The sequence below is a fragment of the Salminus brasiliensis genome, chromosome 10 (assembly GCF_030463535.1).
Source record: "Salminus brasiliensis chromosome 10, fSalBra1.hap2, whole genome shotgun sequence".
NCBI lineage: Eukaryota > Metazoa > Chordata > Actinopteri > Characiformes > Bryconidae > Salminus > Salminus brasiliensis.
In genome coordinates, this window is record NC_132887.1 from 17,050,202 (window position 1) to 17,066,949 (window position 16,748).

General features: G+C 39.9%; 1 protein-coding gene across 1 annotated transcript; it reads right to left on the reverse strand.

Moving 5' to 3' along the window:
* Positions 1–810: 810 nt before the first annotated feature.
* On the reverse strand, positions 811–16,716 carry coq6 (coenzyme Q6 monooxygenase). The gene is made up of 12 exons (XM_072689510.1): positions 16,304–16,716; positions 15,262–15,396; positions 11,968–12,026; positions 9,434–9,560; positions 6,451–6,581; positions 6,242–6,349; positions 6,025–6,087; positions 4,530–4,637; positions 3,486–3,688; positions 3,135–3,250; positions 1,691–1,857; positions 811–948 (listed from the first exon to the last, which is right to left on the reverse strand). Exons 1-12 carry the CDS (start codon positions 16,518–16,520, stop codon positions 919–921), a joined length of 1,464 nt encoding a protein of 487 aa, XP_072545611.1. The 5' UTR covers positions 16,521–16,716; the 3' UTR covers positions 811–918.
* Positions 16,717–16,748: the final 32 nt, after the last annotated feature.

Below are 16,748 nucleotides of genomic sequence, written 5' to 3' on the forward strand. Positions count from 1 at the left end.
TGAGATACCATCTAATTATTCTAAAGATACTAAGTCATTATTATCATTTTCTGAGATGCCAAGTCATTTTGAGAAGCTATTTCATTAATTTAAGATACTCTCATTACGTACAGATACTAGTCATTATCTGATTTCTTATTACTTTGAGATTCTCATTACCCAGTCTCTTTATTGTTGGGTGTTTTGTGCTTTTGAAAAAAAAATCTGAATTTTATTCTTTTATATACTTTTTTCATTTTAAGTAGGAACAGATTTCCATACCTGTAACTGCTTCCGGATATCTTACTGAATAACTGTATTGCTCTGGGTCCTCAGCCTTGAAAGGCTTTCACACTTTGAGTTTTGGAATTCGCCTGTTTACATCTCAGTTTTACTTAAACAGCAGGTTTTGCTTCTGAAAGAGGACACAACGGTGTTTGAGGTTCACAGTATGTCACTTCCACGTACTAAACTCTTCTATTCAACTATGCCAGGGTAAATACAGTTTTCCATTCTAGCGCACCTTTACCATATAATTGGTTTGTAATTTAGGTGAAGTCACAGTAACCCGTGCTTGTTTACAGCTAGAAAATGAGTTTACAAACGAAGTCCTCTCAGAACTGCACATCTCCAAGTCTCACTGACCTCACATATACAATACTTAATTACATAATGGCAGAAGACGAGGAGCCAATTTGAACCCAGTTATTCAACACTCTGCTGGCAGCATCCTAGGTTCTACCTTACTTGCCAGGAATATTTTAGAAACAGAAGATTATGGGCGTTTTAAACCGTAACACAAGGCAGAAGTCAACATGTCACACAAACACATTAGGGAGTAAAATATAATTTATTAATTTACACTTTTACATCCTATAGACAAAGTGGACATGCCATCTTGAAGACCCATTATGCAACAGCCTAAGTGCACATCGTCTTTTACTTGCTGGCGTATGCGATAATCTGATCCTGTGGGCAAAAGAGAGAAAACATATAATTAATCTTTGGTCAGCACTTTCCTAAGCTGAGTTCCACAGCCAATTCACAGAACCATAAGAAATGTCCATTTCCTCCTTTGATCCATGATGGAAAAGTACATATTCTCCTTGTCACAACCCTACATTCGACTGCCATAAATCAGAACCCAACATCTAGTATTATATGTGAGATAACTTTGTAGCCTCCTGGGAGAAGCCTTTGCGACAAGTTATGGTCTTTTTGGTCAAGATCGCTTAGTAAAGGAATGAAGCCAGTTCAGCGGCCTGTAATAAAAGGAGTGTGAAAACACAAGCCAACACCGCTTGTGCGCAGCCTTGCAACTCCACCCACACACTTTCGGTAACAGTAAATTTGGGGCTAAACTTAGCTGTAGTAGTAGCTCCTGACCATGTAAATTACAGACATGGTTCAGCATTTTAAGGCATGTAATCAGAGGACAAGGTGGGGGATGGGGTTCGAGAGAGATGTCAGAGGAGCAAAAGTCAAAAGAGGGAGCAAAAGTTGGCAATAGGAAAAGAAGGTAGAAAGGGAACTGGAAAGAGATGCGAAGAGAGTCAAAGATGACAGAAGTTGATGAAAAAGATTACAGAAAGGCCACCAGAGATGGAGGGAAAAGGGGACATGAATGCTGAACTAATATCTGCAGAACAATAAAAAAATGAAAATTATTGCAATTAATTTAGCTAACAAACTGTTTGCATAGGGGTCTTACTTTGAGGGGTGGCAGTGCATTGGTGGCTTGCAGGCCCAAGGTTCTTAGCAGCACCATGGGGGCCGCATTGGTGGAGTAGAGCCTCTTCATGAGGTCGATGGCTGCCATCATGGGCAGATTGTGCCGCTGTCGCTCGGTCTCATATTCCAGCAGGTGCTGCATGGCTCCTGGAGATCAAATTGCAAAGAGTGATGTAGCACAGGCTTTTAAAAATGTATGTACAGAACAGTAAACATAAATAAAATATCACAGTTTGTTGTATGATACCAACATGTGGTGTTGTACTAAACATCCTGCATGAATGGATGAAAAAAGGAGGATAAAAATATGATAAATCAGCTTAAAGACCACTAATCAGACCCAACTGAGAACCTATTCCTAATATTCAAATGAATGCAGCTGGCATCCCTGTCAAACTCCCTGCCTGATATAAACAACAATGCAAGCAAAGAGGAACGAGTGAAGTGGGGATGAATGAGTGAACCTATATATATAAATAAAAAGGTACAATTTACTGTAGTGCTGAGTGTGCAGACAGAAAACACACATGGTCGATTGGCATTTAGTGGACATAGAAACAAACTAACAAGCCAACAAAGGATAGACGGGTAAACAAAACAGATGGACAAATATGGATGGCTTTTAGTTATGATGATTAATTTAGCTTTATCTCGCTGGCTATGTTTAGATTAGTATGTTTCTCTAAAGAATTGTATTAAATAAACAAAGTCAATGTAAAAACAATGCAACTTTAAATTGCACAGTATGCACTGTCCCTGCCCCAACAATGATGTGGTACTTAACCTCAAAAGAACACTAATATCAACACAAAAACTTCTTTTCCATTCTTAAAGATTTCCATTTGTAATGGGAAGTAAGGCCTGATGTCCTTGGCCGAGAGGAAAGTCCAATCCTTTGTAAAAGGAAAGCTCTACAGAAAAAAAGCTCAATAGAATTTTTAATGGTTTGAGGAAAGAAAATAACTTGACCACATATTAAGGGTTACATCTTTGAGTGAGGCCTCAGGTATGAAACCTAATATGAAAATGATGAATGGAACTTGTGACCACAAACCAGACAAGGCCATGAACTTTTTTTTTATCACGTTTTTTCAACGTGACAATTTAAGAAGTAACCATGAGAGTTCCTAAGCAAGTTCTTTTCTTGCCACCATGCTCTAAAAGTCCAAGTTCTCAGTTGCTGTCATAGAACAAAAAAAAAAAAAAAAAAAAAAAAAAAATCACTGTAGGGTGTGAAGAAATGGACTGGGAGACACCGCTCACCATTCACATTTCTAACTGACAGCTGTGACACGGTGCGGTTTGCTTATGTTTATTAAATGAAAACACTTTATTTAAAACTAGAATTTTGTGGCATTTAAGAAAATGAATGTACACAGTCTGACACATCTATCCGGCTTGGCTGTCCGTCATGGTACACTTACCAAGGTCTTTTCCATTAAAAGCTGCTTGGCTTAGTACCTGTGTCAGACAGGCCACATCTCCAAAGCCTAGATTTGCACCTTGGCCTGCTAAAGGGTGAACTCTGTGGGCAGCATCCCTGAAAGAAGAGAGAACAGATAAATGCTGAAGTCAATGTGACCATCTTAACTAGACCCTCTATATAAAAAGGTTACAAATAAATACATAAATCACAAATTCAAATCCCAAGATTCACGCAAGTCTAAACAGCTACAGTGGGAATGTAAGAGCTTACACAGAAACAATGCAGCAAGAGCGTCAATCCACATGTAAAACCACCAACTAGTGCCCACAAATGCCTTAGATACACATACCCAATTAGGGCTACTCTGTGGCGGATGTACTCTGAGGCATGGCCCATGCCAAGAGGGAACATGACCCGGCTCTTTGGACCAATGCCTGCCACGCTGGGAGGAAGCTGGCGGGTGGAGGTACCGTTGGGCATCAGGATGGTCAGGGCAGTGCGGAACAGAGAGCCAGCAGCGTCCACAAGCTCAGACTGGTTCTCGTTACTCCACTGTGGAAAATGATAAAGATAAAACGTACAGAAAAATGACATTCAAAACTTGAATTGCGATGACAAAATATAAACTGGTAAATTCAACACAATTATTCACTGTCGACCGTTTCCTTAAAACTCTCAAGGCGAAATTTTCTGAAGGTGAATCATTTGCTAAATTGGTCATTCTGAAGAATACTGTAATTCTATGTAAATATTGGGGGATCCTGTGGGATGAGGGGGGACTCTATAGATAAGGCTCCGTTATACACATTATATCCGTTATATCTTCTCTCCTAAACATATAACTAATTTAAATAAATTGACGAATCTGACTAGGTTTGGTCTGGGAAAAAAAAAACATTCCATGCAATAACGAACAACACTGGCAAGCCATGGTTTAATTAGCAAACCAGTCATGAGGGCAAGCATGACTCAAACTCGCAGGCCTGTGACCAGCAGGCTCAGTAAAAATAGCCAGCTTGGGAACAGGAGCAGTTTTTTGTCCCTCAACATATAAAACCCTGTGAGGTGTGTGCCTGTGTTATGGCCAGGTCAAAGGCGTTAAGCCTTGATGAAGAGTGGCCAAGCCAGAACTATTGTTAAACATTTTCTGGGAAGGGTTCGTCTAAAACTCTGCATGACTTTAGAGTTGGTGTGAGAACCGACATGAACCTTCTTGGGAAAACCTTGTACTTAGTTTGACATTTTCTGTCGTATGAGAGCTCAGAACAACGACTTTCTGCACAAACGTTTGATGAGCAGTAAAGGTGAAATCTGGACTTCCCCTGAGCAATGCAAAAAAAGCATTCTACAGAAGCACTGTTCTTCTTAATATAAGCACAGACTGTTGACTCACAAACGCAGAGTTGATGGCATCCACAAAGCTCTCCTCGTCCATCTGCAGGAGCTCCTCTGCATGCTGGTGGCTGGTGGACCAGACCAGGGAGCTCTCGGTGTCGGACAACTAAACAACAAACATAAACTTAAATGAAATTAATAATTATGTGACAGTTATATTCAGCCACTCTGAGCACTGGCAAAGACCGTCATAGGGCACAAAGAAAAATGCCATCAGAACAGTTATTTAAAAAGAAAAAAACAAAAACAAAACAAAAATATGTGAAACCAGCCACCCACATACAGCTGCTAATATACCATTACTGTACAGCTCAACACACTGGAGGAGGGCACTAACTGCCAATTCTGATACAGCTAACATAAGTCTATGTTGGGTAGTATCACTTTAATTTATCACTCTAAAACAAAGAATTGTTGTGCTACGTACAGGGAATTATGAAAATTCTCAATCACAATGTATGCATGCTTTTTCGGGGGCTGAACTTTAAATATCTTCTTACTTCCTGTATAGTGAGCTACATAAGTATATAAAAACAGTACCAGAATTACACACTTACATACAAATACATGTGAATGCAGTTCTATTACAAATATATTTACATTAGATTACGTAATTATGTGATTTGCATAGTACACTGCAAAGGGAGTAGTGTGTAATTTGGGAAGAAACCTCTTTCATCTTTGTGGTGTTTTGATATAGAGGTGGGCAAAATTACAATATTTTATCGAAATCATGATAAATGTTCCCATAATACACAAGCGCATAGCAGATATCGTCAGTGCTTAAAGAACATTTACAACGAGATTTCATTACAGAACATATATTTAGTACTGCTTAATTAGATGACATGCAGCAGATTTTGATTTTAAATCACTGTACTCAGTATGGGAGACTTTTTAAATAGCAGTGTTTAAGAATCTTATATAAATACTATATATTTATATATATATTTAATATATATAATATTCATATAGTATATTTACATACTATAAGAATATTATATAAATACTGTAAAAAACAGTCTAGTGTCTTCAAAAAATGAGTTAGTGGGGAAAAAGCTGAAATATGTGGATGGGAAAAGTGGGCCCATTGAGTAGTTAGTGGTCATGAATGCACCAATTTTCTTCTAGCCAGAGATACTCAAAGACAGAATCTTGACCTGAACTCATCTTGGCAATAGAAAGTTTACCTCCAACTCACAAAGCTTCTGAAACTTAGCAGTGCGTTATGTGTTTACAAATTATGAATTTAAATGAGAAAAGTATCAATATCATGTCATAATATGTCATTTCATCTTGATTATTCTTTTTTACAAAATTGGTTATCATTTTACACAACCACAACTTAAACTAAGTTTAAGTAAGTTGAACACTAGGCTTGGAGCTTTACTAAAAACCTCAAACATGTCTTCATCAATGTCATTTCAGGGTCTATGTAAAAAAATGGCCTCAAAAGATCAATCCACCTTCTTTCCAAATCACTGGCAGCTTACCGGTAGCATTGCGATGGGTCCTGTTGGGAGGAACCTCTGCCATGCCACGTTGTTTTCAGTGGGCTGTACATACGAGAAGCACAAGACCAAAGAGGAAGGCACAGTTAACTGAAATAGTTTAAAAAGGAAAGCTCTCTGATTACAAGCCAATAACCATGAACTCAATAAGTAGTGACATGGCGTGGCAGTAAGGTTGAGATTCTTGCTCTCAGCATACCTCGGATAAATGCAGAACAGCTACTACAGCAGACTGGTCATAATTCCATTTGACAGTAGGGATCCCGGCCTCTCTCCGCACCATAGAGTTAGGCCCATCTGCCCCGATCTGAAAGCGTGGGCAGCAGAGTAAATTACCACATTACCCTCTTAAAGCTTTCTTATTCAGGCAATGCTGAGTAAACCACACACCCACTACATTCCTCTTACCAGCAGCTTGGTCTGCAGAGTCTGTCCACTGGCTAAAGTCACTTGCACCCAGGGGATGGAGTCAGCCACTTGGTAAGGCCTGGGCCAGGTGTACTTTACCACTCTTGTTCTGTACTGCACTTCAACTTGATCTGTGAGAAACATGAAAGAAGAGACTGTGGGACAGTTCTGGGTGTCTGTGGGACAGTTCTGGGTGTCTGTGGGACAGTTCTGGGCGTCTGTGGGACAGTTCTGGGCGTCTGTGGGACAGTTCTGGGCGTCTGTGGGACAGTTCTGGGCGTCTGTGGGACAGTTCTGGGCGTCTGTGGGACAGTTCTGGGCGTGCTGCATGAAGGCAAAATGTACCTGCCGGACTGCATAGTGCCAACAGTTCAACAGGGTTTGGCCTCAGCCACTTAGTTCCACTGAAAAGTGATGGTGATGATACAGCATATACAAATATTTCACACAATTATTTGCTTTCAGCTTGGTGGCAAGTTTGGGGAAGGCATATGTGACATTATGTGACATTATGACTGTGCCCCTGTGCTAAAAGTGAGGTCCATAAACACATGATTGAAATGAACTTCCATGAAATGGAATGCTGATTTCTAAGTCTTCTAGGTCAACATCAGAACCTGACCTTACAAATGTTCTTTTGACCAAATTCCCCACACTGTAGAAAGCTCCAAATAGCACTATGCAAAGTGCATGTCTATATCTTCTCAGATATGTAACATTAAACAGACCTGCTTATGTGGTTTTCTACACTGTATAACACACTAATACATGAATGGACATGGGTATTCATGATGGCTGCGACTATGGTGTTACAAACCAAAAAGTCCATTAAGTGATGATTTAGGCATGCAAATTTAGTACTGGTTAACACCAGGTTTGCCTCAACAAAGAAAAATATTAGTTCGACTAAATAACAGACCAAACAAACCCAAACATGGCATGTAATATTGCATGCCTACTTTATTCAAATGCACTGTTGGAAAACCAAACAGGGATAAACGCTTTAAGATATCTTCAGACAAACTGTACAGTGTTTTGCCATTCCCTAGCCCTTCATCAGTGGTCAGTTCCTGAACACAGGACTACTGTCGGCTAGATCATTTTGCATGCCGGACCATCATATCTTAGTTTCAACCCAGCCTTTATGCATAATAAGTAATAACAGTAATAATATTACAGTTATAATATATTTTTTTTAAAATAATTAAATAAAACACTTTCGTAATGATCTTTAGAAACTCTGACTTGTTAGCAACATTGTAGCAAAACTAAAAAGAACAAACATGTAAACAATGTCTTGGCTGACTGATCTACATTTACATCTATATCTGATGGAAAAGATCAGCTGTGCGACTGATTTTCTGTGAACTGGACACATCAAAATGTTTTCCCCTCACATTTACATTTATGGTATTTAGCTGACGCTCTTATCCAGAGCGACTTACAAAGTGACTCCTATTACAGAGGTGGGCCAATGTAGTGTTAGGAGTCTTGCCCAAGGACTCTTATTGGTGTAGCACAGCATAGTCACCCAGACCGGGAATCGAACCCCAGTCACCCACATGGTGTGGTAGCTCCATGGCAGGTAGTGGTGTTATCTGTTGCGCCACACCAACCACCAATCACAGTTTCCTCTTTTGGAGATTTTGGAGTGGTCGGAACAGCAGAAAAAGGAAAACATGGTTTGAATCTCCCAATCAGTACCACTTTATAAAACACTAGTGGCTTCCCTCTTACTGGCAAAGGCCAAATTCTCACTGACAATCCTCCAATTCACTGACTAAGTGTGTTCATCTGCAAACAAGGCCATAAACTACACTCAACCAGCCAATAATTACCCGTGTTCCAGAGAACAGAAAATTAAGAAACAAATCCACTTTTCTTAGAATCACTGGTGGTCAGTAATCTGGTACATGAAAGGAGCCAGAATTACTCCAGCATTTGGAGACCATTCTGTCCACAAAATTGAATGTTAGTCATTGTCCTCAAAGTTACAAATATCACCCAAAACGGGCTGATTGCAAAGCAGAGTTTTGCAAAAACCTGGGCAAAAGTGTGGTTCAGCAGCGGCAACAGAGAAAAGAAGGATAAAACAACAGAAAAGAACTGCAAAAAAAGAAAGCCAAACGAAAACGAGAGAGACAGAAAACAAGCTCAATTTGCACATGAGTCCACACGTGCTGCCACATCTACAGAGTGCTTGAGGATTTATGTTTTTAGGCATGTTTTAAAAGGACAAGACTACATTTGCAGAGGCAGCCTGAGAGCAGCTCGGTTAATTATAACAACAATTTGTTATAGCTAAATACTGTCAGCGCTCTAGTGCCCAGAGTTTGAGAGACGCTCCAGTGCAAGAGTGTGGTTTTTCAAATGGGTCAATAGACCACTGCACGTGTCTGAACATGTCACCAAAACCTCGTGGAAACTCTAATCCCCACCAACAGAAATGTGCTGCATGATTGAAATAGCAGGGAAACACGATCTCATCAAAAGAGGCTGGGTCTTAAATTTAAAAAGAAGGAAATAAAAAAAATGGTTCAAAAGGAAAAGAGTACAAATAAACAAAAGCAACAGGACAGGAAGGAACAGCTTGTGGGAACATCATATGCCAGGGCTGCCGTAGAACCAACTGGGTCCACTCCAGGCTCCGGTCCGCAGGCCCAGCAGGGGCAGCTCATTAAGCACCATAAGAAGCTCACAAGAGCAGAAGGAAAAACAGCAATAAATGGCAAATAGTACCATGCCATTTGTGGAAAACTGAGGGCTACACAGTAGCAGGAGCCACAACTTACAGTTCTGAAGTTGTAGAAACCCAATGTTTACTCAGTTTGAGGTTGACGGAACATGAATTTTAATCTCACGGTTCAGTTTTTCGCTCTAATCAAAACCCACCGCTGTACTGTTTACCATGTACATCCAGGATCCTAAAAACAAACACATAAATTACTTGATAATTAATCAAAGATCAAAAAGGGGCAGTTACCAGAGAGCGTCTGCAGCTGCTTGGTCAGAGCAGCCACAATGACATCGTTCTCTACGACGTACGCCATCTCGTCCTGCAGGTTCTCCTTATCGAACGTAATCAGGGCATCTGAGCAAGCGTCCCAAACCTAAAGCAAAGAGGCAATTACTACTGCGGTTCACAACTCTATCCTTACATGCACTACTCAGCTGCTATTCCTGGACTTCCAAGAGAGCATGCCGAACTAGAACACATCAAAGATATTCAACTAAGGCCTAACGCTGGACCAGAAACACCAACCAAACATCATTCTGGGCTCTGCAAAGGCCACCAACATCCCCTGGGGTTGCATGGTTGACATGAAAAACCCTCTGAGGCAAAGGAGAACTATGAAAATTCTTTACGCAGATTTACGCCTGTATTTATAGTTAGCAAAATAATAAATAAGAAATATGTGAACATTACTGTCAAGCTAAACGTTCTGTCTATTGTTTGCGGCAGTGGTTCAGGGCCAGCTTCTTAGGGTGGACTGCTTTTTTAGTCTGTAAAATATTAGATTTGCTTTAACACAAGAACATGGCTTAGCTTTTTTTTTTTTCCCCTTCGTTGCTCTCGGTTACTTGGTGACCTGCTATTGAGCCCATGCGTAACAAATGAAAAGGCTTTTTATCTTTTTGGTCATAAAGCTGTTGGGATATGCCCATGCTAAAACCACTAACAGTGGTGGCTTTGCACTTTTTGACACCACATGGTTGGGTGGAAGATTTAAAAACGTGACCAAACCCAAAATTACAATTTTACACATAGGAAAACACTGCTGTTGATAAGTTTCATGTTGCTGTGTGTTGCTATGTACTTTAAGTCACTGCCAAATTAAAATGGCCACTTTGCCAAAAATGAGCCTTTTTTACATGACTATTTTTGCTCCAGAGATACTTGAAAAGGTACAGAGACCGCTGTTGGGGGAAAAAGGGGAAGCTGATAACTCCACAAGGAACCTCCAAACCTTTAAAATACACTTTTTTTGGTACGTGGCATTTCCCAAACCCATTTTGGTGTTTTGCTTCTAACCACTTGGTCTTAATTGAAGAATGAGAAGGAACCTAGTTAGGTTGACCTCAGTCCGCTGCAATTCTTTCCCTTGTTTGAACATAAACACATACACAAGGCAAAAACCAGAGAATTTAAGGGGTACAGAAAAGGTATAGCATGATAGATGTCTCCACACGGCAACCTTTGATGACATCCCTTCACTTGCCCAGAAACCACAGAATTTCTTTTTTGGCCAGAAAACAGCCACATCTTATGAGGTGGACCCACAATTCTACCACAGTTTAGAAACCAATGGTCCCTTGCTGCTGACATCTGTAGCTTTTATCTCCAGTCCTTGTTCTTCGCATAACTCCTCCTAATTAGTAGACATGGGAAATCGGCTCCCATCTTTCAAATCTACAGAAATTAACAGCAGCACATTAATTTAAAACCTAATATGTGAATATTACAAACAAGTGGAAATGTTTTGTGTGTGCGCGCGCGCGCGCGCGTGTGTGTGCGTGTGTGTGTTGAGGGGGGCGGGTGGCTTATTAGAAGGATCTCTTGTGTTATGAATGCTGAAGTCTAAGGCATTAATTCCACACAACAGGATATATATATTCTATTATTATTATTGTTATTATTATTATTATAATTATTTTATTTTTTACATGTGATGGTTTCAATGACCTCAGAAAAATTATTATATGTTATTCTTTTGTGTAAGTGGGAGTTTAAAATTGAAACAATGAAACAAATTTAGTCTTTTCATTTTTCTAATTGCATGTTTTTTTTTGAAAATTGGTATCTCTCTGTCATCTAATTAAACCTTACATTGTTCTATTTTAAATGTACAGGAAGACCATCTTTATGTCTGGTCAGTCAGTTCTATATTACTGGCTTATTACTTGGTCCTGTGGTTTGTTACAATGCTGGAACAGAAAGAAAGCTCTGGCACTGACCGCACCAGTGTAGAAAATGAAGGCTTCCCCCAATAAGAATACACTCTTAAAAATAAAGGTGCTTCAAAGGGTTCTCTAAGCAATGCTAGCTTAGAAGAACCACTTTTGGATTCATAAAGATGTTTGTAATAGAGATGTGTGAGTGGGAAGAACCCTTTAAACAATCAATGCAATGGTTCTTTACCATTGCATTGATTGTTTAAAGGGTTCTTCCCACTCACACATCTCTATTACAAACATCTTTAAACAATCAATGCAATGGTAAAGAACCATTGCATTGATTGTTTAAAGATGTTTGTAATAGTGTTTGTAGTTTTATACACAATATTTATACAAAAATTATTCTACTGAATCATTTTTGTATAAATATTGTGTATAAAACTACATCAATTTTTAACTTATTTTTCCAACTGTACTGTTTGTTACAAGTCTGTTTGTTACATGTCATACTTGTGTTGCTCTCATCAAGTGAAATTCCTTGTATGTGTAACATACTTGGTGAAATAAAAAGACTCTGATTCTGAAACTGTAATGGCAGAAATGGTGTTATTGTATAAGTACCTGCATTTTTTGATAGGGTTTGCACCTCATGTTGACAATGTGATCCCAAGCGCCAAGACCTGTGATATAAAAAGATACAAGCTGAGTCAGTGTATGAGAGAGAATTCACATGGATTAGCACATTAATCAGGCTTTGCCACTGATGACTCACGTATGCATACACGAGTGGCACACACTGATCAGCCATAACTTTAAAACCACCTAACTAATATTGTGCATGTTCCCTTCATACCACTACGACAGCTCTGACCCACAACACAGTCACCATGAGGTGTGGTTTCTTTTTTTGGGGTGTCCAGCCTTCACTTCCCACGCAGATTAATGATTCTTTGGTGCCCATGACCCAGTCACTGGTTCAGCAGTTGTCTTGTCTTGAGACTACTTTTGTTAGGTAGTCGCAAGACCTGAGGTTATATGTGCCACTTGTAAAAGTGCCTTTGATTCTTATACCCATTTCTCCTGCTTCCAACAAATCAACAACAAGACCTGACTGTTCAATTGCTGTGTAATAAGTATATCCCACCTCTTGACAGGTGCCATTTTCACTGGTGAATAATTAATAGACTAAAATTATGGCTGATCTGTGTCTCTTTTTATTACCTCTGAAAAAAAAAAGAGCTTTAATATTGGTATTAAAATTATCAGACATCATCAAAATTTTAAAAATATATTCCTTAGATGTCTACAACACTTTCAAATACATTTTAAGAAGCTCCAGAGTTTTATACACCTTCCTATTTCATGTCTGGTTCTGCTAAATTTGGCACTATGTATAAACTGAATCAGCAAGGCTGCCCACATACTGTATATTCTCTTAAATGACCTTAAACAGTGCAAGTTAAATGAATACGGCAATGAAACAAAATGAATAGGGGCAATGGTCAAGCACTCAATTTTTTTGCCATGATCCATGTCTGAGAGAGCCAGTAGGTCATTTGCTGACCTACTTCCTGGTGGATCTTCTATACACAAGCATAGCTGTAAATAGGCTTAATTACAGGGAGCGTCCTCTCTAGGAGCTTTGCTATCATTGGACCAGATGTAGTTTTCTCCACGAGTACCCATAAATTGGGTAATGCCCCTCAATTAACCAGACTGTTGGTTCTAAATGAAGCCTTATATGGCTTGCCATCTACTCTGGATGACACATGGGCAGCTGCAGCACAAACCATAATGACTTAATTCTCTCAGAGTATTGCAAAACAGTGCAAAGTATGTGTCACGTCTTCGTACTCTAGTAGTCACTTCATTGTTTACAGGCAAGTGACATCTTTTCTGCCCTGAATTTCACAACCAAATAAAACAACAACTAGACTAACACTGTATATTGCAACATGACCATTTCAGTGACGCCAAAAACAACAACAGTTCCATCTCTGTGGTATGAATAAAGACATAAGGTCATCCATAACCCAGCAGGGTGTTCCACATTATCTGCTTTATGTATTACTAATCTAATCTTTATTTTCTTAACATGCATGCTACCTGGTTTATATGTCTGAATATCACTCTGTTTCTATTCCCCTCTCCCCTGCAGTCCAGTTAGCTTTATTGTCCCAAAACAGCGCCATTGAATTTGATTTACATGCAACATTACACCTCAGTCTGTGTGCAAATTCAAGGTCAAGTTAAAAATAAATTGTATCGTGCTGTGCTGAAATGTGCAATGACATTACTTATTAGTTCAGTGGGCTAAATGCTCATTTATACTCTCTTCATGTACAAAACATGTCCGTTTCAAATGTTGTAACCACCATTGCCCACATACTGCTATGCATTCTTTATGTTGGCATGGATGTAGAGCAACACATCCACTAGAGCAGTTTGGCGTCAAACGGATCTGACCACAACAAACACAATGTGGTGGAGGAGGTTGTGATAATGTACTGACTACAAAAAAGACAAAAGAGGCTGCTTGCTGTGCCCGTGTTTCACTTGTACTATTGGCTACACCGTCCCCACGATTTCCAGCAGTACTGTTCCATACCGTCTGTTTCTGCAAGCTTTCACAGAACATGTGCAAATGTCTCATTCCATATTTAATATTGAGCATAAATGAGTCTAAACCTGGTGTAATCTCAGTGTAGTCATTTGATAAAGTAGGGTTGTGACATCACAGCCATGATGGATTTAGAATAGGCTGCTCTGCAGCTTAGTTGCCATTTATGAATGAGTAAATGTACATTTTGAAACTTTAATGATGTTTACATAGTTGAAAAATGATCATAAAAAGTCAGACATTTGGCCCTTTAAGATATCTCAAACTCTTCTTTGGAAATAATCCACTCTTGGTTTGGCTGCTGACAGTATCCTGTTTTGTAACATTTCTAGTATTTTAGCCAAAGGAGTGGACCAAACGCATGAGACAGCAGGGTCGGCAAATAAACTTCCAGTGTTGATGTATACTGTATACTGATGTATAAGGTTTTGAAATACCCAAGGTGATCCGTGATTTGGCTCCATACCAGAGTTAGAGCTTAGCAGCTTTCACAGAAGCCTTAACAACTAAAAAAAATGCAGAATAATGTACTAGTAATGAATATATACTGCAATATAACAGTAATATACTGATATACTAATAATCAGTACATTATTGTAGGAGATCCTCTTTAGCCATGACATATACTGGAGGGCGGAGCTTAAATTTGATCAGTGGGGTATACACATTAACCCATCAGTGAATTCTTAACCTTGCGCTGTAAAGCTGGTGTCCAACATGCACAGCCAGCTGGACACTTCTGGGCACAGGGTCAGTGCATGTCTTACATACTGCTGAACTACATACTGTAGAGTTTATTCGACCCATTTTAGAAAACAGAAATGCCACAAAGAAAGTTCTTATTTTCACAAAGAGATATACATGTAAAGAACACTTTAAACGGTTTAAAGAAACCAATGCAAAGCTTATTTTACAATTTAAAGGTACTTCACACTCACAGCTCTCAAAAATGGTTCTTTTTTTGCACTGTTCAAAAAACCCTTTGTAGTACCTTTATTTTTAAGAATGTACTACTGCTGTTATTATCCATATTACTGATCTACCCTTCTTGGGGCCAGATTTATCTAAGGTATTTGTTGTACATAAGCATCTGAATATTGTCCAAGTACTGCCCTGCACTGAACTATGTGAAAGCCCCATGTAAATCTGTTCATGGCTGTGATGTCACAACTACTGCAGAATGAAGCATCTGGCAGATTTATGACTATGACAGACAGATGTTTCCCCCAGAACAGCAAGAGGATTATATGTGAAGGCTTTAGAAGCAAAACCCTATGAGGTAACGTCTAATGTACCGCTCAGGAGAGTTGCTGAACCAGGGCTGATGGAGCTGACTCTTGTGCTGTACACCTCGGGAGCTTTGTCCATCACTTTCTTGGGTCCAGCTTCCAATAGAAGAATCTTTCTGCCCTGCAAATGTGGGTCAAAGCCTGTATAGAAGAAAAAGAAAAACACATGACATAAGACTGAAGGCTCCTGTATCACTGTGCTGTGAAGATGATTATGATGATGATGATGATGGTAGGGGGGGGCTATTTCTGGTGGGATGATATACAGCCAGAGCATCTTCCCAGCTGATTAGCAGAACGTTTTCAAAAAGCTATGGGTTTTGGTTCTTATTATAATCAATCTTTATTTAACTTCTTCTTAACAATCTGGTAATGTTTATCCTTTTATTCTCACAATTGAATATTGCATATTTCATCAGGTAATGGAGGAATAGAAAAGTTTACCATCAGTGTAAATTTAGAAGATATTTTACTCCATGTTCACATTTTCCAATCAGTTTGGAAAACATTTTATATCACATCCATTAAATATTATGTACGTTTCCATAACATTAATGTATGTCTAATCATTACGTCACACGTTTAAGAAACGTTATTTCTGTAACGTTACAGGCTGACCTTGCTCAACGTTCTTCTAACGCTCCCCGTTAGCTGGGATGCCTCATGCAGGAGAGTAGTGATAGCATGAGAATCCTGGTTTTCATAAGATGTGCATGTTAATTGCACCTTGGGCGCGTTTGCACACTAAGGCCGGGAGTGTGTGTTTCACAAAAACCGCAATTGCAGCCTTAACGGGTGAGGGCAGTTATTCGCTGCCTAACTAAATACTTCCATCAAACAAAATAAGTGCTTCGCCTTCATGTGGAGAAGGCTGGGGTCAGAGAAAAGTGAGGGGGGAAATTAACGTTATGGCTGGGAGTTTTGACAACGTTGTACTTAAGCAGATCGTGGGAGATTCTTAACTCGCACGAAGTCGGAGCTTGGTACTCAGAACGGGTCGCTGCTTGGAAGTTCAACTGGAAGAGTGTCGACACTGGGCGGAACTCACCTAGCGAGCATGCCATAGCGGTCCCCACCATGCCTCCGCCGGATATTATTATGTCGTACACATCACTCTCGGCTTTACACGGTTCTTCCCCGGGCTCGGAGGACGAGAAGCTTCTAATAAAGGATCCTCCTCTCGCCCCGCTCACACTCCGGACAGTTACGCTGAAGCTCGGCCGCCCTGCTGCTGCAGCCAGCCTAATTCTGCCTAAAGCCAACATCCTGGGAGAGAGCCAGGCGCGCGCGTTCTAGGTTCACAACGACACGATTCGCCTGTTCTAGACTGGGTCCTAAACCGCTGTGGTACAAAATCACAGCGATTCTCCTTCAGCCTGCCCTTTACTCACAGCAGAACTAGCTAGCTACTTTACTTTGTCTCGTCTGGCCATGTTGATGTTGCTGCAGCTGCTGCAGACGTAAAAGTTCAACATCGAACGAACTTCCTGTTT